This window comes from Urocitellus parryii, chromosome 7, assembly GCF_045843805.1.
Source record: "Urocitellus parryii isolate mUroPar1 chromosome 7, mUroPar1.hap1, whole genome shotgun sequence".
Lineage (NCBI taxonomy): Eukaryota > Metazoa > Chordata > Mammalia > Rodentia > Sciuridae > Urocitellus > Urocitellus parryii.
This window is the reverse complement of record NC_135537.1, coordinates 170,428,721-170,452,272: the sequence shown is the minus strand read 5'-3', so window position 1 is coordinate 170,452,272 and position 23,552 is coordinate 170,428,721. Positions and strand designations below refer to the sequence as shown.

The 23,552-nt window shown below is 42.4% G+C and overlaps 1 protein-coding gene across 1 annotated transcript in view; it reads left to right on the top strand.

Moving 5' to 3' along the window:
- Pitpnc1 (phosphatidylinositol transfer protein cytoplasmic 1) overlaps window positions 1-23,552 on the top strand; it is a 249,957-nt gene that overhangs the window by 143,597 nt on the left and 82,808 nt on the right. The window contains exon 5 of the mRNA XM_026402284.2: window positions 12,406-12,477. Coding sequence (XP_026258069.1) covers window positions 12,406-12,477 — 72 coding nt within the window. The remainder of the gene's footprint in view (window positions 1-12,405; window positions 12,478-23,552) is intronic.

The following is a 23,552-nucleotide window of genomic DNA, read 5'->3' as shown; positions in this document are numbered from 1 at the left end:
CTTGTTCACAGATGTGCCAGGGCCCTTCTGTGGACCTGGAGCTTGTCCCCACAGATCAACACCTGGTGAACCGGAGTTTGGGACAGACAGTTTGTGTGCTCAGGTGACCCCACTTTCATTCTGCTGGCTGTTCCCAAGCACTTCTTTGTTCTTCAGAGAAAATCAATCCAGCCATTTCGAGGGGAGAGAAGAGAAAATATGCTTCTTTAACGTAACATTGCAAGATTGTCACTCAGCATTACTTTGCATAGAAAAGAAAAGTATTTTTGTAGGGATGTTCAATAGAAGATTGTCCTAGGAGATCTCCTTTTCTTTGTTGTTTTGTTTTCTACTTGGTCTGCTAGAAAATATGATTTCTTTTCCACAGTTTACCAATATCTGTGGAGTTATATTCGATTCAAGTTGGTGAGAATGACACAAGTGGAATGATTTTGCAGGGAAGATTTCTTTCTGTAAAAATAAAATATATACCCAGTGCCAGGGCACACGCCTATAATCCCAGCAACTCGGGAGGCTGAGGTAGGAGGACTGCAAGTTCAAAGCCAGCTTCAGCAACTTAGCAAGACCCTGTCTCAGAGTAAAAAATAAAAAGGGCTGGGGAAGTGGTTAAGCATCTGGGTTCAATCTCTGGTACCAATAAAATAAAATACAAATGACTGTGGACAAACTCTAAAATAGAGCATTTCAGTGACTAGATAAAGCAAATGTAAAATTACCCCCCCACACCTATTAGCCTTTGTAATCATTAAGATACTCTGAATTTCTATCCAGATAAGTGTTGCTGAAATATTCTAACCATGTTTTCACTTCTGATTTTATGGATATTTTAATAACAACAAATTTATCCAGCTGATTAAGAGGGATGGATTCTTGGGCTGGGTTTGTGGCTCAGTGGTAGAGCACTGGGCTTGAGGTACTGGGTTCAATCCTCAGCACCACATTAAAAAAAATAAATAAAGCTTAAAAAAAAAAAAAGGAGGGAGGTGATTCTTGCAGGTTTTAGCTGAGAAGGCTTGCCATCTGAAAATTTCCTACCTGGCCATATGCCTGCCTCCATCTGGAGAGTCACACCTACTCATTCCCATCCTGTTATTTATGTGCAATTCAGTTGCATTTGACATGGTCAGCCTGTCTCTCTACATCTTTACCTTGCATAATTGAGCTCAACCATCAGTATTCACAAGCATCCTCTGTTTATTTCTGCCTTGATGAGTCCGGCCTTCAATTGTAGGAAACTTCATTTTGTGTCCCTGCTCAGTTTTCCTAGAAGTGCCAATAGCAGACTTTCGTCCATTCAGAAGAGATGCTTTCATTCACATATTCAGCTCCATCTCCCTCCCAGCCTTGCTTCTCCAGTGAGTTGCTGTTGACTCAGCATGTCAGAGGACAGGACGAGGCTCCATCAATGACTGAACTAATGAATGAACAGAAGCCTCCGCATAAGGCGCCGGGAGGCCGAGATGCATCTCCTTGCTGTGGGCTGAGAGGCAAGCAGCTGTTTTCCGGCTGTTTTAATGCTCTGCCTGCCACACACTCCCTTCCTCTCATCCTCCTCCACTTCTCCTTCAGATCCCACTATTCTTCTTGGCCACCGTCTTCTTCCTATACAGCATATATTTGGGGAGTGACTCTGATTCATCCTCATCTCCCTTATTTACATTTAATTCCTTGCCTCCCTCTCCTTCTCTTTGCTTTAAAATTCTTATACTTTTTTTTCCTCTTCTTGCTTCCTCTCCTCAATTTCTGAAACTGCCTTCTTTGCAATTTTTTTCCCAACTAGCCTGCCACCCGTCCTATCTATGGATAAAATCACACATAGCCCAGAACAGCAAAAGGACTTAAGAAGTTACCCCCTTATTTCCTTTTCATCCTTGCCTGAATAAAGACTGAGATTCTGAGCAGATGGACATTAGGCAGGCATACCTTCTTGAAACTGATGTGTGTATTAAAGATCTTCCATGCACACAACAGTTTTAAATTTTGCCTTCTAAGTATGGGCAAAATTTCTGTCAATGTGGAAGCATAAAAATTTCCCAATTAAGATGAAGAAAGTAGAAAGCTACTTTCACATTTAGATACCAGCCTCGCACGCTGGCACATACTTGTAATCCCAGCTATTGAGGAGACTGAGGCAAGAGGATCACAAGTTCAAAATCTATCTGGGGGGCTGGGGATGTGGCTCAAGCGGTAGCGCGCTCGCCTGGCATGCGTGCGGCCCGGGTTCGATCCTCAGCACCACATACCAACAAAGATGTTGTGTCCGCCGAGAACTAAAAAATAAAATATTAAAAAAAAAACAAAAACAAAACCTATCTGGGCACTTAGCAGGACCCTCGGCAACTTAATGAGATCCTGTCTCAAAATAAAAATGGTTGGGGATGTAGTTCAGTAATAGAGCATCTCTGGGTTCAATCTTCAGTACTCTGTCCACCTACTTCCCACCCCAAAAGAGTGAGATACAAGAAAACAAAACCAAAATAGATCTGTATACAAACTATCTCTTCACACTCATTCATTACCACTGTCTCCTATTTTACAAGCAACAATGGCCTTTCTCACTTACTTTTTAGTAGCTCTACCTCCAGCATCGAAAAACCCTAAACTCTGTGTACTTGATCTTACTAGCTTTGTGGAACATTCTAGATGTGAGTCCTCTGTTGATAAAAGGTAGAAACATTTGCACATCCAATTGTAGTAGTGACTCCATCTCAAGTTGAAATTCCCCATAGGGCCTTGGAGTTCATTTAATGTGATAATGTGGAATAGAATCCCAGAAAGCGAGGTCATCTTCGGGAGAACTCCACTAGACAGAAGGTAGAGTCTGTGTGGACTTTCCTGTTCACTGACAGCACCATGTGCCACATGCTGACAGGATAAGATGGCAAGAGAAAAACGTGTGCAGTTCCTGTAAAAGTTAGAAGGAGCACCTGGTGTGGTGGCGCACACATGCCTGTAGTCCCAGCTGCTTAGGAGCTGAGGCAGGAGGATCGCTGCAGCTCAGTAATTTGAAACCAGCCCAGACAGCATAGTGAGACAGTGGAAGGAACGAAAGCTAAAAGTTAATGATCTTTTAAAAGTTTATAAGTACTTCATCAACCCCAAACCAGCTTCTCCAATATTCCCTTTAACTTTCTGGATTCCAAACCATCTTGTAAAGTGCTAATCTCAGACAGACATGGGAGAATTTGGGTTGGTGAATGAGGCATTGAGTGGTTGGGCTGAGGGTTCTTGTCAATGAGTGGCTTTCAAACTGTCCTTCTCTTGGTTGGAAACATTCTGTGCATACGCCTCAGTGGCCATCATGTCCCTGCATATTTTATTTACTGAAAGGACTCCGATGCCACTTGGGAAGTGGTTTGGGACTGGGGCTGTAGTTCAGTGGTAGAGCACTGCCAAGTGCATCTGAGACCCTGGGTTTGATCCCCAGCACCACAAAGTAAATTAAGAAATAAAAATTAAAAGTGGTTTGAAAACTATTGAGTGTAGCACCACTTTATCCTGTCTTTCTCCAGAAGTCCAAAATAGCAGTCCCCAGACCTGCCTATTTGCTCTCCTTCATCTACTTGATGGTGTTTTTTATAATGTACTCTTCAAGGTAAAGTGGACTAAAATTTTAAGAACTTTTTGGTAATTTTGTGACTTTTTTTAGTGATAGTATAGTTATCTGGGGATATCATTGATGTCTTTATTTACTTTTTATGGGATTTGAATATTTTCTGCTGATTGAAAAGGCTGATGTTTATATAAAATCCAGCCATTATAAAAAAAAGTTTTTCATGGTACTGGGGATTGAACCTAATACATGCTGGCAAGTGTTCTACCACTGAGCTACATCCTCAGCCCTTTGTAGTTTTATTTTGAGACAGGGTCTCATTAAATTGCCCAGGCAGGCCTTGAACTTGAGGACCTCCTTTCTCAGTCTCCCTAGTCACTGGAATTGCAGGTGTGTGCTGTTCTGTCTTTTGTGTGCTAATGGGGATTGAATCCAGGGGTAGCCTACCACTGAGTTACTTCCTCCTTTTTATTTTTTGAGTCAGTCTCATTCAGTGCTGAGGTTGTCCTTGAACCTGCAATCCTCCTGCCTCAGCCTCCAGTGTAGCAGATTACAGGGGTTTGTCCTGTGCCTTGCTTCACATTTTTTTTTATAAGACTGATAATGTAGTTAATGAGCATTTGTTTATTTGTAATTATTTTTTCTTTTTGCATCGGAAAATTTGTGCCCTCCCTGGAGTTCTGCATATGGTTTTAAAAGCACTTCTACAATGTAAATTAATCTAAACTATCATATTTAGTTTCAATTTTTAAAATTATTAAATTAAAAAATTTTTTTCTTAGTTGTTGATAGATCTTTATTTTATTTATTTATACGTGGTGCTGAGAATCGAACCCAGTGCCTCACACATGCCAGGCAAGTGCGCTACTGCTGCGCCACAGTCCCAGCCTGAGAAATTATTAAATTTCTAGGTGCTAGGATATTTTGGCACTTAAAGGACCACTACTGTGAATTTCTTAAACGAGTAATTACTTCTCCAATATATCTGTCAGGTAACTCCTGTTTTTCCTTCTTTGGGTTTGGGTGAAGCAGGGCACATCTGTCACGTGAGGGATATACACACGCACCCATCCTTTTTCTGCTGTTAGTGGCCACCAGTCATATTGAGAAGCAAAGCCTGCGGCTCCACTGAGCTTCAAGCGGCGCTGTCCTGGAACCCTTGCGTGCTTTCCTGATTCTTAAGAGGCTGCTTGAACTCCAAGGCCAGACAGCCTTGTGTATTTATCATGTGACTTTAGGCAAGCTACTAGACTTCTCTGTGCCCTTGTTTCTTCCTCTGTAACATGGGGGTCCTGGCAGTAGACCTTCCTGTAGTTGTATGAGCGTTAGTGCATTAATGGGCAGAATCACATGTAGCAAACACTTGAAAAGATGCCCACTGATAGTAGTCTAGTAGAAATAAGATTTCATTGATGCCTCAGTGTCGGGTCATGTCTGGACATGTGGTATGTTGACTGTTTTTACTTTGGAAATCATCATTTTGGATCAAATCATCATTTTGATCCAAAGAAATTCCAGAACGTCCAAGGATAAAGAAATATGTGGGCAATAACAAATGCTGTCAAGGGTGTAGAGAAATTGGAACCCTCATATGCTACTTGTGGGCACATACAATGTGGCAGCTGCTTTGGAGTAATGTAGCCATCTGGCAGTTCCTGAAAAGGTTAGTTACGGCAGGATCCAGCAATTCTACTCTAGGTACATACCCAAAAGCAACGAAAACATATGCCTCTACCAAAACTTGTGCAAGAATGCCTCTGGCAACACTATTCCTAATAGCCAAAGTGCAGAAACAGATGGCCATCAGCTGAAGAATGGATAAATAAAAAGTGGTATATCCATACAATGGAATATTAGTCTTTTCAGAAAAAAAGGAACAAAGTACCTGTACATGTAATCACATTGATGAGCCTTCAAAACGTCACGCTATGTGAAAGAAGCCAGAAACAAAAGACTGCATGCTATACGATTTTATTTATGTGAAACATCTAGAATAAACAAGTCACAGAGACAGAGAGTAGTGGTTGCTTATGGTGTGGTGTTGAGGGGAGGCAAGAACTAGGAAGTGACAGTCAGTGGGGATGATGTAAATGTCCTAAAATTAGATCGTGGCAGTGGACGCACAACTCTGTCGATACATTAACAAACATTAACTTGTATACTTGAAGTGGACAAATTGTGTGAATAAAGCCATTTATTTATTTTGGTGCTGGGGATTGAACCCATGGCTAAGCACTTGCTTTACCACTAAGCTACAGCCCCAGCCTCTAGATAAAGCAATTTTTAAAAAGGAAAAATCAACTCCTGAGATTGAGGCTACTCTCTGGGACTTCACCAAATCTGCAGAGACTTTATACCTGATTTTAACAAGCCCAACAGATGAGGCATCATGGAATAGGTCTTAAAAGTACACTGTTAAAGAGAATATTGTTTTTGTTTTATATTGCCAACTGGTGACACTTACAGTTTTTTTGTTTGTTTTTTGTTTTCATTTACTAGGGACTGAACCAAGGGGTGCTTTTCCACTAATCCATATCCCCAGCCCTTTTTATATTTTATTTTGAGACTAGGTCTAAGTCGCTTAGAGCCTCACTATCACTGAGCCTGGCTTTGAACTTGTGATCCTTCAACCTCAGCCTCCCAAGCCTATAGAATTGCAGGTGTGTCCCACCATGCCTGGCACACTTACAGTTTTTGCTGTGGGAGTACAATATCTTTGGACAGTAATGTTCAAAATGAATGGTGCAGGGCTGGGGGATGTGGCTCAAGTGGTAGCGCGCTTGCCTGGCATGCGTGCGGCCCGGGTTCGATCCTCAGCACCACATACCAACAAGGATGTTGTGTCCGCCAAGAACTAAAAAATAAATATTAAAAATTCTCTCTCTCTCTCTCACTCTCTCTCCTCTCTCACTCTCTCTTTAAAAAAAAAAAAAAATGAATGGTGCAGATTCTCCCAGCTTTGACACTCTGCTTCTGCAGGCCTGGGCCCTGGAGAGCCTCAGACTCATCCCCCAAGGCCTCTTTCTCAGCAGCCACCAATCCCTGTCCCCGAGCAGGTGTACAAACAGCTAGGATTTCCAGCACCACCCAGAAACTGATTGAAACCCCCCCCCCATGCATCTGACCCTTTCTCTTTAAGACTTTGGTTTGCTTATAGTTAGTTTTGTTCTCATAACTGTTTCTTATTTCCATAGCAACCCTAATCAATCACAGGACCAAAAATAGCTCTTTCATTTTTCCGCAAGCCTCTCGGTCGTGAATTGGGGATGCAGCTCTGCCCTGCGTTTTGAATGTGCTGCTTTCATTTCCCGGCACTGAACCTGGGAGAGCTGGGTATGTAAGTTATCCTTGGGGAGGCCCAGATGCCTTGCATCTTTCCTGGCATTCCTCTCCCTGACCACAGATCCCACCTCAGTTCTAAAAACTCCCAGTTAGATGCATTTAAATATTCAGCAAAGAAAGGACCATCCCCTTTCTGCACATTGAGTTTTCAGTGCTGGAGATTCTACAGGTACCTGACGATCCTTTTTCAATACGAGCTTCATCCCAATGAATTTCATTGGGTTTGGAAGGCCAATGAAAGATGCAGATACCAGATATACAAGAAGCCAGTCAGGGTGGGGAGCAGATGACAGCGACACTAATAGATTCTTCTGGTCTGGGAGGATCCAAGATAGAAAATCAAAGAGTAAGTTCCAGGAGAGCTCCTGCCCCATGCTCTGATTTCTTCATGACTCTAGCTACTGCTTTTAAAGGGGTTGGAAGCAAAACAAACACTGGTCATAATTAAGAGAACATTTTCTTCTTCTTTTTTTTTTTTTTTTTCTTTTGAGACAATTCCTTAGGCCCTCACTAAATTGCCGAGGCTGGCTTTGAACTTGTGATCCTCCTGCCTCAGCCTCCCGTGCTGCTGGGATTACGGGTGTGTGCCACAGCGCCCGGCAAGGGAACATTTCCTGTATTTCCTTTATTCTCCCTTCCAAGCTGCACCTCTGGTCCAGAAGAGACAGGGAGAAAGATGCTTCATGAGAAAGAGGATTCCAGATATGGAGTGAGCCTGGGACATGAAGGGAGGAGCAAATATGCTTCCTCGATGTCCCCCAGCCTCTGGGACAGGAGCCCCTTATCCTGTTTCTGTAAGCAGTCACTGATGGTGGCCCTGGAGCTTCTGACGTCTGCTTTTTTTATGCTGTTTCTTAATTTCTTGAGTCTCAGTCTTTGTAATTTAGCTGAGTGAACAGGGAGCATAAAGCTTTTCAATCCAGGAGGGAAAAAAGTGACTGGAGCCCTGGTAGAGTTCTTGTTTCCCAGCATGGAGTTGGCAGGAGGTCAAAGGAATCTAAGAGAAGAGGGAAAGGGCCCCTGCCCGGAAGAAGGAGCCACTGAGAACAGATCCTGGATAATGTGCCACATGCCCTTGGCAGCAGAGCAGGCCAGAGAGTCAGAGTGAGGCAGGAAAAGCCCAGATTTGCTCCCTGGCTTGGCCACTGCGCTATGGGAATACCAGTCAGGTGACCTATCTATGGCCACCACTCCAGCAAGCCCACCACCCAGCTCCATTTGCTCTTGCATCACTTATGGGTTTCGTGGAGAGAGGTGCCATAGAGTAGGCCAGCCTTTCTCCAGTCCCTCTTCCACCAGACACTGGCTGAACTTGAACATTCATTGTCTCGTTAATCCTTACTTCCTGCTACGAGACTGGCATTGTCGTCTCCATGTTATTGATGAGGAAACCAAAGCTCAGGAGGATTAAGGAATTTGCCCAATTTGTGAGAAACAAAGCTGGGGTTTGAAATAAAGTGTGTTTCACTGCAAAACCTGTGGTTTTTTGCCTGACCCACCATACTTCCTCTCTGTGGGCCTGCAGCCTGCTATGTGGACAGCACCTAATGATGAGCTTACTGGCGTCAGTTACTCATAAATATCTCCCTGGGCGAGAAGCAATGGCCAATGACAGGGCAGATAATATCATAGGTGAAATGACTAAGTCAGAAAGAGTTTGAATTCCCCAGTGCCCTGGACTCTTCAGAGCTCACAGCGAATGATGCTTCATCGGATGAAGGCCAGGGGTGTGATTCAGAAGGGAAACAGTAGGCAGGTTGAGTGTGTTGGCTTTCTATTGCTGTGTAAAATTTTCACAAACTTAGCAACTTAAAACAACACAAATTTATTATTTTGCAGTCTCCATGGTCAGGAGTTGAGGCCCAGTTTAACTGAATCCTTGGTTAGGTGGATACTGAGCTATCAGCCAAGGCTCCAGTTTCACCCCAGGCTCAGGGTCCTCTTCCAAGCAAGCCCATCCGTTGCTGGCAGGATGAAATTCCTTGTGGTTGTAGGACAGAGGTCTCCTTTTCCAGCTGGCTGTTCTCTCGGCTCCCAGAGGCCTTCCTCAGTTCCTAGCCACCTGGCCTTCTCCCGGCTTCAAAGCCAACAAAAGAATTTCTGCTTTTAAAAAATGAAGTCATGGATACTGTGACAGAGTATCAGGAGTGAGCATCTCATCTCCTTGGTAGCCGTCAAAGCCTGTGCTCCCTGTGATGGCTCGAGGGACCAATCCAGGGAGCAGTGTCCCATCATATACAGAAGGGGAGGATCATATAGCTTACGTGCACCATGGGGTGGGGTCTGGGGCTGTCTCAGAACTCTCTCCTGCATTTTGTGGGCCTCATGGTTGAGAAGAGGTCGAGAGACCAAAAGAGTAGAGCTGACCAGCACTGACTACTCTTTAAATATATTTGATTGTAAAGACAGAATTGGGGTTGGTTATAGATAAAGGAAGAAACGAAGAACTTTGTGATCATTTATTTTTTTAAGAATATTTTTTTAGGCTGTGGGAAGGAGGCAGGGAGAAGATGTAAATTATCACTGCGACAAGGTTCCAGAGAAGAATCTTGGGAATGTTTATTATTACTGTGCACCTGTGACATGCCAAGTGCTATGCTGGGCCTTACCTGCCTGACCTCATTGATATTCTCCACAGAGAAGAGTATTATCCTCATTCTATAAATGGAGAAACTTAGGCTGGGGCTGATAAAAGAATTTGCCCAAAGCACACTGTGTCTTGGATTTGAGCCTAAGTCAACTGGTTCAAATGTGTCAGGGCTTTTCTTTATATTATTTTGCACTGGGAAAAAGACATCTTTCTCTGATTCACCAAGAACAAGAAGTATAACCTAATACGCAGAAGTTTTGCAGTGGATGAAAGGGAGGTTGTAGGTGTTTCTGTCACAGCAACTATGTTCTCGTCAAAGCCTAGATCAAAATGATCAGTTGTGAGATAGGAAGGGCAAAGCCAAGTGCTGGGGTCTAACACTTATAGATTTCTAGGATTTGTGTGCTGGAATTTTTACAACCACTAGCCTGCATGGGGCATGCAGAAGTTTATCTTCAGATGGACATCTTACTGGAAAGAGTTTAATGACAGGTCTGAAAATGCCTAGAGCTACAGACTTCTGATTTTTAACTTTTTAGGCACTTGCACACTCCAGGATTTCAAGAACTAGCTGTCAGGTATCCCAAAGGGATTAGCAGAGAAAGTACTGACCAGCCTGGAGTTGGCCCATCCGGTTCCCATCCTTCCGCTGCCACAGGCAGGTGCGCTCCCAGCCTCAGGGCAAGGTTGCCATTCTGACATGAAAATAACCTGAGTCTTTGATTCAAAAATAACAGCACCTGCTAATTTGCATAAGAGTTTTGCATTTCATATTTGAGTTTAATACCCCAAATGCTAAAATTCATTTGTTTGACCTAGTTTAGTGGTTCTGGAGGTTCAACTGATGCAAAATCCTTATGATTTTCTACATGGCACCCCCTAGGTCTACTCACACCCTGCTTGGCCCTGTTGTCCCGCCACTCATTGGATTGGCCCTCAGATGAATAATGGGTTTAAAAGTACAGAATTGATTCACTTGAAGGCTGGTTATTTTTAAGAGGGCCTCTAGGCCAAGATCCTCATGTTTATGAGTCTCTCAAAGCTCTGCTGGGGGCTTTGAATTCTCCAGGGTCTCAATAAGCAGACCCTCCTGGAACCCTTTGGAACAGGGCATGAGGGCCTCACTTACCAAGTGAGAGGTTGAAGAGAAATCAGCAGAGAAGGTGTTAATGAATAATCACAGGGCCTCATTCTCCATAAAGGCAATCATTGGGATTGATTGTTTCCGTGTTTCCTTAGTCACGGTTCAGATTGCTTATTTCACTCAGATTCAGACAGATGGATACAGAATGCACACGGGCATGTGATGCCAGGAAAATTATCCCTAGCATGTCCAAGACCTCTGCCTTCTCATACGGAAGCCCCCGGGGCTCTAAAATGGAAGCATGGTCATTGTGGGGATGGAGCCCAAGAGATGAGGGTAGGTGTTTGTGGACTTTTGGATTTTAGACAGAACACTCTGTTTCCTTCCCATGCATGGGAGAGTGAGCTGATTTTCCAACTTGAACAAGGGAAACATAAATTGCTGGACCCCACTCTAGGGTTTCTGATTCAATTGGTCTAGTGTGCAGCCTGAGAATTTCCATTTTTAACTAGTTTGAGGGTGATGCTGCTGTTGCTAGACCAGACACGCCCCTGTGAGAAGCACTGGAGTAGTAGTCAAGAGCATGGACACTGGGGCCAGCCCACTTTGCTTTCACACCTGACTCTAGATGCATAACTGTGGTTATGGGTCATTTATTTAATCTCTCTGTGCCTCCATTCCTCATCTTGAAAGCAGGGGTGATGATAATAATAATAGTACCCACCCCTTAGGATTGTTGCAAAGAATACATGAGAGAGAATCTGAAAGTATTCAGACTGTGCTGATGTTGAAAGCACATTCCCTGAGTAGTAGATAAGTACATAAAGGACCCAGCCTCTTGGGACTGTGATCAGATCAAGTGAAGTCTCATTTCCCCAACACCTGCAGCTCCCAGTGGACTCCCTGGGTCATTTTACCCATTAGCCTTCAATCCTATATCCAAAAAGTAATGGCCAGCTCAGTGCTAGCAGGAGGGTAGTTACACCAACATTTGTCAAAATCCTCTTCTCAAGCTGCCTTACCTCTTAAGATCTACTGGATACACAGAATGAGACAATCTGGAACACTAGGGCCGAGCTGCAGTCCGGGTTTGTAGTGTCCCTCATGCAGCCAGCAAGAGGGGCTGCCTTTTCTGGTCAAGCTCAGCTGCAGCCTCATATGGATCACTGAGTTTTGTTGAATGCTAACTCAGTGCTCAGCATTATTTATATTATATTTACATATTTTTATATGTGTGTGTTATTTTTGTTATTTTGTTTTGAAAATTAAACCCAGGGCCTTACACATGCTAAGCACACACTCTGCCACTATATTTATGCACATCATTTTATTTAACCTTCACAATGCCATTCTTAGTTAATAATTATAATTCCTGTTTGATACTGCTGGGGTTCAGAGAAGTTGAATGACTTATCCAAAGTCATATTAAAAAAGCCAGTTCTGACTAACTTTTAAAGTTCTACTGTACTACCTCCCTAACTTTATATGAATATTTATAGACCCCCCATTTATCCAATAGTGGCAGTTGCTCCCCAGGGTTAGCTCTCCAGAACAGAGTTGACCTCTGTTTTAAGGATTTGCTTTTCCAAAGCTGGTGGCAGGACCCACAGAACATATTCCTGTTGGGTTCTCTCTCTGGCCTGACTTCTGGAAGAAATTGTGTTCATGCTCCTAAAGGTGGCTTTTCGTAAGTGCATAGGGATATCGCCATAGTAGATCAACACTTCTGCTCTAGAGCCGTGCTCCCAACCAAATGGTGAGGAGAGCAGAGGCTGTACTGAGCGTGTGCAGAGCAGAGAGAGCTTGTGCTAATTCATGTTTGTTTTTTCTCCATAGTGTTCCTTTCTGCCGAAATTCTCCATTCATATAGAAACCAAGTATGAGGACAACAAAGGAAGCAACGACAGCGTGAGTAGCCCTCTCGTTCTGTGCTATGCTTGCCTCTTGGGCTCTGAGAGTCCCTCATACGGCCAGGGCCAGCACCAGCATCTGGAACCGGGACCCCAGAAATGTTCTGGCCTTAGACCTCTGAGGGTTATTTCCCTGGGATTTCTCCCTGGAATTATTTTGTGGCCTAGCTTTTCTTTTTCTCATCTGTATGTACCTTCCATATGTACATACATCTGTATGTACCTTCATGGGCCTCTGCATAAATCTCTGCGACCTGGAAAGGACAAAAGGGAACTCAGAACTCCAGAATCTGGTTCCTTACTGTTAGATTTAGAACACATCTTCTCAATGACCATTAATATTTATTTAGAAAAATGAATATATGGGCTGGGGATGTGGCTCAAGCGGTAGTGCGCTCGCCTGGCATGCGTGCGGCCTGGGTTCGATTCTTAGCACCACATACAAACAAATACGTTGTTTCCACCGAAAACTAAAAAAAATAAATAAATATCAAAATTCTCTCTCTCTCTCTCTCTCTCTCTCTCACACACACACTCTCTCTCTCTCTCTCTCTCTCTCTCTCTCTCTAAAAAGAAAAAAAGAAAAAAGAAAGAAAAGAAAAATGAATATCATCCAGTACACATGTGCATGCTGTTTCTGTTGGCTGGATTCTGCTTATGTTCACATATATGTGCATTCACACACATATCCCACATGAAAACTAGGATGAACCCCTGCAAAATGTTTACCTCGTGAGGCATTCAGACTCCAAACTAGATTTTAGCCAAGTACATTGTTCATTAACATTGCTTAAAATCCATCTTCTAACCTGGCTTTTATCCCAGATTCTTTGGGGTGAGATGATTCTAAATTCCCGTCTTGAGAGTGAACATTTTGATGTAGCCAGGAGGCTCACCTAAGATAGGATGTGGGTTCCACAAGGACCTCTCAGGAAAAGAGTTTGGATCAAGAGGCTGCAGGGATTCACCTGCTCATTTCTACCTCATTGACATGTTTTGCATTTGTAGAAGATAAAGATTGGTGCTATGTCAAAATGGACAAGATTAAGAGTTTTGTTTTGTTTTGGGGGTAGCAGGAATTGAACTCAGGGTCACTCTGCCCTATTTTATGTTTTATTTAGAGACAGGGTCTCACAGAGTTGCTTAGTGCCTCGCTTTTGTTGAGGCTGGCTTTGAACTTGCAGTCCTCCTGCCTTAGCCTCCCGAGCCACTGGGATTATAGATATGCACATATATGTTCACATATGTGAATGCACACATATGTGAACATTATAGGTGTGCACTGAGCCTGGCGAGAAAGAGTTCTTGACAAGTTGACCTCTTTGGTGCCTTGACTGAGGTGAGGCAAAATAGGACGCAGGGGGTGTGGAGGTACCAAAGAGCCATAGGACAAAAGCTCAGGTCTCACACTCCCTCAGCTTCAAATCAGTCACTGAGAAACTAGGAAACCCGATAGAAGGGACATTGGCCAGGCCCAACCTTTGGTTGTTTGTATTGATCTTTTAGAAATATCTGGGCAGAATTATATTCCTCTAGGAGGTACTGACGTATTTGTGAGGTAGACACTATGTTAACTTACAGGTTGGAGGGAGTAAACAGCAGAGGCCTGAGCCCTGGGACACTTTTTATGTGACCTGGCAACCTGACTATTCTTCTGGGCTACTTTGTTCAGGACATTCTCCCCAACTCTGGGGACACAGGATGTCTCATTTAAGGTGGAATCTACTTGGATACAGCTTGAGAAGTTCCCAAGTGGTGACACTCAAGAACTACATTTCGGGCTGGGGATGTGGCTCAAGCGGTAGGGCGCTCACCTGGCATGCATGCTGCCCGGGTTAGATCCTCAGCACCACATACAAACAAAGATGTGTGTCCACCAAAAACTAAAAAATAAATATTAAAAAATTCTCTCTCTCTCTCTCTCTCTCTCTCTCTCTCTCTCTCTCTCACTCTCTCACTCTCTTTAAAAAAAAAAAAAAAAGAACTACATTTCACACCAGCTCGATAGAAGACAATCATTCATTCATTTCTTACTCAGCAAGGGTGGATCAAGCTCATTCTATTTACATGTCCCTGTATGAATTACATGGATGGTATTTAAAATGCAGACTCACTTTCCAAACTTCGATACTCATAGTTTATGTGGAGGACAAAGGCCAACATATTAAATGGCCAAAGCTTGTGCTTCCTTTTCTGTGAAGTCATCTCTAATCAACCCTTCACTTGAGGGGGGGGGGAATCTTATCTAATGACTCACCTATTAACAGGAACTTGTACCTGATCACTTAGCTTCTTGAACTGTGCTGGGGAAACTGGAGTTCTTCAGAGATTGGCAAACTGCATTCTCTGTAAATAAAGTTTTATTGGAACACAGCCACACTCATATTGTAATATTGTCCCAGCTGCTTCTCAGCAGCAGAGTTGAGTAGTTGCAAGAGAGATCACATGGCCGCAAAGCCTAAAATATTTCCTACTTGGTGCTTTCCAGAAAAAAAAAAAAAAAAAAAAAAAGATCACCAACTCCAGGTTCAGAAAAACTCAGATCAGAACAGCATTCACCAGATCTCAAAACTGCACCACTTGGTCCATCTCCCTGCCAGCTGTTGCAGCCATATGCCTTATCCCAGAGTTTCGGGAACTTTCCAGAGGAAAGAACACTGCTGCCTGGAGTGCTCCCCTCCCACTAAATATGTGAACCCCGTATTTGGTATTCCCTTAGGGTGCTGACCCAAACAAGAACTTTTGGACCATCCCATCAAGCAGCCTGAAATTAAAGGCAGGTTGCTGGCCAACCTCCTCAAAAATCACAACAGCATCATTAAGTGTTTAAAGCTTAAACTTAAACCCTTGTAAAATAATGGCTTTTTTCTGATTGGGAAATTAATACACAGTTATTAAAAGTTGAAAAATATAAAAAAAAATGAGAAAAGCTTAAAGGAAGGAAAAATCAGTAGTAATCACACAATTCAGAGATGATTGCTGGTAACATTTTGGTTCACGTTACTGGTTATTATTCTTTTTTTTAACATTTATTCTTAAGTTTTAGGTGGACATAATATCTTTATTTTACATTTATGTGGTGCTGCAGATCGAACCCAGTGCCTCGTGCATGCTAGGTGAGCACTCTATCACTGAGCCACAACCCAGCCCCCTGGTTATTATTCTTTAACCAGTTCCTCCAAAATTGAAACATGTAATATACTGTTTTTAACAAAGCGTGATGCCCCCTCCCCATCTGCTTTTTTTTTTTTAAGGTCTTCTTCAATTTCTTCTTAAGTCCTTTTTTTTTTAATATTTATTTTTTAGGTGTAGATGGACACAACACAATGCCTTTATTTTTATATGGTGCTGAGGATCCAACCCGGGTCCCGCCCATGCTAGGCGAGCGCTCTGCCCCAAAGCACCCCATATGCTTTTTAATACTGCACTGCCCTCTGAGCTCTGCTCATTGGATATTAAAGTAGGCCTGACCATAGCTGTGCTACATCAGAATGGTCAGAAAAAGTTTGATGAGATCAGATCAGGCACCTGAGTTGCTTTTCCTGGCACAGTCAGAAAATAGGAGGGGAAATTTTGCTTTAAATTATCTTTTTAGTCTTTCTAAAAACTTCCTCTGCTTTCTCTCTTTTCTCTATGCCTCTCAGATCATCTCTCCAGGTGTAGAGGCACAGAGAGGAGGACATGGTGACCATTGTAGGTTGATAGGACCCTGTAATTTTCTGCTTTATCCTCTCTTCATTTCAAATAGTCCAAAAAAAAATCATGAAATTATCATTTATTTTCGTGTATCCCCTTTTGACAAGTACTGAGTTCTTTTTCCTACTCCTTTAGAATTTGGCTTTTTTACTTTCCCTTTCTAGGACTTTAAAATAGCAGGTTACCCTTTCCAACGTTTCCAATACAAGGAAATGATGAACGATAAAAGATAAAAGTTCCCGCCCTGGGATATGGCAGTTTACCTGATCTGATCATAGCACATTGTACACATATTGAACTATCATACTGCACCCCATTAATATGTACAATTCTGTATCAATTAAAACTTTTAAATATTTTTTGCGGGGATACTAAAGATTGAACCCAGGGTGCTTAACTACTGAGCTATATCCCCAGCCCTTTTTATTTTTTTCTTTTGAGACAGATTCTTGCTAAATTGCTTACGGCCTCACTTAGTTGCTGAGGCTGGCCTTGAACTTGGAATCCTCTTTCCTCATCCTCCCAAGTTGCTGGGATGAAAGGCACAATAAGTCACCCTGGGACTTTTAAATATATTTTTAAAAATATGTATTATTTAGTTGTAGTTGGACACAATATCTTTATTTTATTTGTTTATTTTTATGTGGTGCTGGGGATCGAACCCAGGGCCTCACACATGCAAGGCGAGCTCACTATCGCTGAGCCACAATCCCAGCCCCTTAAGTATTTTTAAAATATCAAATTGTCCACCTTAGAATCAGGGGATGCTGACTCCAAGATGGACATCCCTTGCTGATGCCAAGAACTGGGCCTTTTTGAGCCTCAGGCCGGCCTGCAAGAGAAACAGTAACCCTCAGGCAGAGTGAGGACTGACTCTGGAAGAAATGCCAGCTGTTGTTACCTATGCTGCTGCCTCCTCCCCAACACGCTGACCCTGAGCCTGCCTGTGGGCCTGCTCCTTATCTCTCTGTTGTGGCACTCACCTTTTCCAAGTCCATGTCCTGCCACCTTGTTACACTGAAGAGGAACCCCTGTGTCTGAGTCCCCACCCCAGCCTCTGCCTGGCTCTGCATCCTCCATCCCCAGGTCTTGCTGCCCAGGCCATCAGACCAGACAGCTCCACCCCTGCTGGATTAGCCTTCTTTGCCAAGTCACCCTCCTCTAGTTTCCATATTCAGCAGCAGCAGTTGATCATCCAGCTGGTTCAAGGTTGGTCCCAGGGAGGCAGAAAGGGGGGCTCCATAGGTTTTCATTCACACTTGCTGATGCTTCAAAATCAGAACACAAGAAATATAAATATTTATCTAATAATATTTTAATTATGAAAAGACAGCTTTCGGGTGGGGGGGGCTGGGGTTGTGGCTCAGTGTTTAGAGGGCTTGCCTATCATGCGTGAGGCATTGGGTTCGATCCTCAGCACCACATAAATGTAAAATAAAGATATTGTGTCCACCTAAAACTTAAGAATAAATATTTTTTAAAAAAGAAAGAAAGAAAAAGAAAAGACATCTCTGTCCAGCCCATGATTTCAAAACTGAGCCCTAAGCCAATGGCATGTGCTTGTATGTGCTTGTAAGGTTTTTCTGCCCAGGATTGATCATGGAGGTTTGGGTGAGATCAGTTCAGAAAGTAGTGCAGTAGTGGGTGTTGGTCTTGTCTCACTGCATTGCCAATTTATTTAATAAATTCAGTTCATCTCTTGGCATTTTCTGGGTGTCTGGTCTTATCTTTCAGCTCCCATCCTTCATGCTACTATCTACACCCTGTTTCCTCCCTTACCTGCCAAAAATGTAATGAAATGGATGATGATAAGAAGCAATAATTGAAAGATGCTAGTGATAATCATATTGATTAGTGGTTGAATAGAGTCCATGTTGTTATCCCATTATCAATTATCATATAAGTAATTTTTTTAACATGACCTAAACTCTAGTAAAAAAAAAAAAATGGGAGGATGACTAGATGGAAATACCTTCTCATCCTTGTTAAAAATACTATTAGTAAATTTATGATTGTGAAAAGCTGCAAACTGTGATTACATTAGCCAGGACACAATGGGGATGTTGTCTTAAATTGAGGCCCACTTATTTTATACACATACTGATGAGAATTATTTAGGCCTTAATTAGTGCTGGGAAGGATGGCGCTATGCCAAGCTATGGTTCTGTTGTTTATCCAAGCCTTAAATCTTCATCTGAGAGTCAATGCTTAGCATGGCCTGGTTCAGCTGGAGGAGAGGCTGCTCCTGGGACACCTGCTGCCAGGTTACTGGGGTTCCATGAGGTTAATGGGGGCAGTCTGACCTTTGCTTCAGCTTCCAAACAAAATAGGCACCATTTAAAGCAGTGGGTTTCAGCCTTGGCTGCAGGCTGGACTCTCACCTGAGAAGTTTTAATGGCTAGTGTCTGGGTCCTACCTGCTGGGATTTTGATTCACTAGGTCCCAGGTGCAGACTGGTAGAAAACAAGCCAGCGCACATGAAGAATGTAACACTCCCTTCCAGAAAGCTAAATTCTCCAAACAGGAGTGTGCGCAGTTTTAGAGTCCACTCTCTGTCCATTCCACAGTCTGAATATGTTTCCTTGGCAGGACACAGGACAGGCCAACCCCACCTGTCCACTGTGAGGAGCTAGACCAGTGGCTGTCCATCATGGCTGCATATTAAAATCACCTGGGACAAGTCATGGACACCACCATCCCACCCCCATAGTGCTGTTCATTTGTCTGGGGTACAGTTTAGCTCCCCCAGGTGAATCCAAGGGACAACAAGACTGAGAATTAACAGATTTAAGGAATAAACAATTAGGAAATCAGGTTCTACAAATGTCTTCACTTCTTCATACACCTGAAAACTGTTTAGGAAAAAAACTATTCGTTACCATCATCCCACCCCCACGGCCCCTGGGCAATATATATATATTCTGGTTAGCCACATTTCATCAAGGACATTATTCCGCAGCTAAGAAACTCCTCTGATTAGACGGAAAGAACGTCTAGTTCTTTTCCATTTCCTGGAAACTAAGCTCTGTCTTTCACAGAGCTCTCCCTGGAGGTTGCTTGAAAGAAATATTCAGAATTAATATTTAGTTTCTAGTTCATCTATATTAAAAAATCAGTATATATTGAAGTTCTAGCTATATGACCTTAAGCAAATCCCTTAACCATTCAGTCTTTATTTTTTTTATCAATATATAATAAATAATGCTTGCATCAGAGTGTGGCAGATTCCTAGAGGTTGGTTTATGTACAAGCTGTTAGGATCTATACAGATATTAGATATTGCTACTGTAATGGCCATACCTTGGGTTAACTGTGTTAATAACCTTTTCCAAATGAGACTCATATTTCATCTGAATTATCAATAAACCATTTGTTCTTTAGCAAGTTTTGAGCATCAAGTCTCTGCTGGGCGCTAGGAGAGATATCGCAGATACAGCAGTAAGACAGACCCATTACTCAGGGAGTCAGGGAAGCAGATCATAAACAAGTTAAGGAAAAGAATTACAGCTGTAATTAAATACTAATACGGCAATAAACAGGATAGGGAGAAATCAGCCTGAAGCCACGTAGTCAGGAAGGCCTCTCAGAAAAGATGAGGTGTCCATGTGGGACCTGAGTGCAGCACAGAGCCAGCCATCTGAAGGACTTTGCAGACCAAGAGGACAGTTATGGACTTAGACATATCCCCCCACACACACACACCAAAGTGACGTTACCTCTGAATGTGATTGTGTTTGGAGATATTTTAAGTTAAAATCAGGCCATTAGGGTGGGCCCTAAACCAGTCTGACTGAGAGAAAAATTTGGACACACAAAGAAGTACTAAGGTAGCTGGATGGGTGGTGCATGCTTGTAATCCTGGCAACTCTGAAGGCTGAGGCAGGAGGATTGCAAGTTCAAAGCCAGTCTCAGCAATTTATTGAGGACCTAAGCAACTTAACAAAACCCAGTCTCTAAATAAAGTATAAAAAAAGGCTGGGGATGTGGCTCAGATGGCTAAACATCCCTGGGTTTGATCCCGGTACCAAAAGCGGGGGTGGGGGGGCACTAAGTTTGCACACAGCGCGCACACACAAAGGAAAGACCAGTGAGGACACAGCAAGGAACTGTCCATCTTTAAGCCTAGGAGAATGTCCTCAGTAGAACCCAATCCTACTAACACCTTGACCTTGGCCAGCCGCCAGAGTTGTGAAACTATCTGTTGGTTAGGTCCCCAACCCATGGCGTTTTCTTATGGCAGCCCCAGCAAACACACAGAAGCTGCAAGGCCAAAGGCCCCGGCCTATGACACAGCCTAACATCTCCAGAAACCAATAGAAAACCACTGGACAGAACATTTAGAGTGAGAAAGTAGACTAGGTTCAAAAGATAGGGCAGCCAGGTTGTGAGAGACCTCTGGGGCCATGGCAAAAAGTTTAGATTTTGGTGCACTGGGAGTAATTCAAGGATTTTAAACAAAAGGGTGATGTGATATTGTTTATGAAGTTTTTAAATAAAATTTTTATTTTGGAATAACATTTAATTTACACTAAGGTTGTAAAAATAATGTACGCATCAAGTTCCTGTATACCCTCTCCCCAGCTTCCCCTGATGTTAACATCGTCCCTAACCATGATGCACTTAGCAAAGCCACAGACATTAGAATTACACTAGTTTTCCCACTGATGTCCAGTGTCCTCTTCCATTCCAGAATCCAGATTGTTATCCCATGTTGTATTAGGTGACTTGTGCTTTTAAGTTTTTGTGGGGTTTTTTGTTTCCCCTGTCTGTTCTATAGAGAGTGAGTGAGTGTTAGCAGAGCAAAAATGGAAGCTTGCAGGAGTCCAGCCAGTGGGCTGCTGCAATAACCCCAACCTAAACTGTAGATTGGACTGGAAAAGGTGGCAGAGGATTTAAAAGGGAGGGGTGGATAGGTTTTGGAAGCAGACTGACTTTCTGGTAGAATTGATGTGGGCCATGAGAGGTGGGAAATTAGGAAGGCCTCAGGATTTCTAGCATAGTCTATTGACTGGTTGGGTGGTGGTGACCCTTCCCTCTTGGGAACAGTGCAGGAGAAAATCAAGAGGAAAATCAAGAGCACCATCTTAGACATGATGTTTGAATTTCCAGTGAGACTTCCAAGAGGAAATGGCAGACAGGCATTCGGATACATGAACCTGGAATTCAGAGGAAGTATAAATCGTGATTATGGATAGAAATGGATGAGATTATCCACGGAGTAGAGAGACAGAAAACAAAGTTCTAGACGTTCTAGTGTAGCAAGCTCACACCACATCCTGAGAATGATCTTCCCAGCAGGCTTTCAAATCCAGTTTCTGAATATTAGCTTGGCTAAGACTCGTTTTCAATTATGGAATTGTTCTTGGTTTTAGGAAATGAGACTACTTCATTTAGTGACTACAGAAGTTGACCAGAGAAATCGAGATTCTCTTTGAATGAACTGCATAGACATCTGGTTGATTTGAAAGAGCTCAACTTGCACTGCCTTGGAGAGAAATATTCTCCCTCTGACCCCAATATCTTCCTCTGGAAGTTACCAACTGACAAAAAGGGGATTTTCTCATTTTAAGAGAGCTGTATTTGTCAAGGATGTGTTATTCCACTAGTCATCATGAAGTTTGTCTCATTATTAGCATTTTTTACATCCAAAGGGCAACATGGATGGAAGTAGGGTAAAATAATTTATTAACACATCTCAAAATGTATGAAAATTAATTTGTGAAGCAGTTGTGCCAAGGAGAACTGTAGAATCCATATTTACAAGTCTCTGGAGTTGATTATCTCTTCCTTAAATGGCTTCTAATTGAAGATTATAGAAAGAAGAAAAGCATTTACTTTATTTTTAGACATCTCTGATCTCTGATGTCTTCAACTTTTATGGTTCTGTTTTTAACCTTAGATTATTATAACCAGCCACCTACAAAATCTGCAATTTTCTCTAATAAGTCAGTGCATGGCAAAAAGAGAGCTGCACAAAACACCCCCATTTGAGTTTGGAAGGATTGTTATTCACTTTGGCCTATGAAGCGGAAAGTCAGTACTCAGTCAGTGTCTAATGGTATCATTTTGAGGACAATGGAAAACAGATCATGTTTGATTCCTTAAGATGTGGTCATTGCTATTTATGGTACAGTTTGTGATCTGAGAGCTGGATGCTAAAAGACACAGGAGCAAAAGGAATTCTGTCCAGTGTGCTGATTTGTTTTCTGAGGCTCGGAGACATCATCATAATGCAGCTTCAAAGGAGAAGAAGCTCCTAGGCATTCAAAGGAGCTAGAATTGTTGCTAGTGCCCATTATTATGAATAGATACAGCTTACAGAGGTGTTTGCTTTCTCTCTGGGCCTGGTTCACCCCGGCTGTGATAAATTCAGAAAGACCTGCATATTAACGTTTTAGTGCCAAAGGTTAACAAGTCACTTAACCCAGGCTGGTCAAAGGCAGCATAATCAAAGAGATGGGGCAGAATCATGGCTGGGAAACTGGAGGTCGAAGCTAGAAAAAAAAAAAAAAAATACCAACTGCCCACGTTTGGATGACCATTTTGCAGTCATCCATGAACACTAAAACCATTGAATGAAACAAGTATTGGGGAACAGGACATTCATACTGTTTCAAAGTACCACTCCAGACATTCATTGTGTACTAATAATAAACATGGAGAAATCTAGTGGATACCTCAAGAAGCAAATTTTGCAACACTAATAATAGCACAAATTGACATATGTGCCTGCCATTGTGACCCACAAAGGGCAAGGCCTTACTAACATCTTTAACTTGAATGCAACCATAAGGAAATAATCACTCTACAAAATAAGGGAAACTCTACAAAACAACTGGCCAAACTCTTAAAATAAACGTATCATAAAAACACAAAACTAAAGCAAAACAAAGACCTGGTAACCTAAGTAACACTAAAGAAATTTGACAACTAAATTTAATCTGATCTTTGATTCAATCCCTGACTTGGGTAGGGATTGTGTAACAAGGAAGAAAATATGTTACTGGGACAACTGGAGATATTTGCATATGGACTATATATTGGGTAACAGTGTGGTGTAGTATTGAATCAATATTAAGTTTCTTGCCTGTGATTATTATGTAGTGAATAGGAAGGAGAATATCCTTAGTCTTAGATACAAGTTGACATATTTAGGAATGAAATATTATGCAGTATTCTCTTACTCTCATGTTTCAGAAAAAAAATATGTATTTAGACATACGTTTTTTAAAAAAAAAATGGTTTAATAGCCAAGCATAGTGACACATGCCTGTAATCCCAGCAACTTGGGACGCTGAGGCAGGAGGATCACAAGTTGGAGGCCAGTCTCAGAAAATTAGTGAGACCCTAAACAACTTATTGAGACTGTCTTAAAAT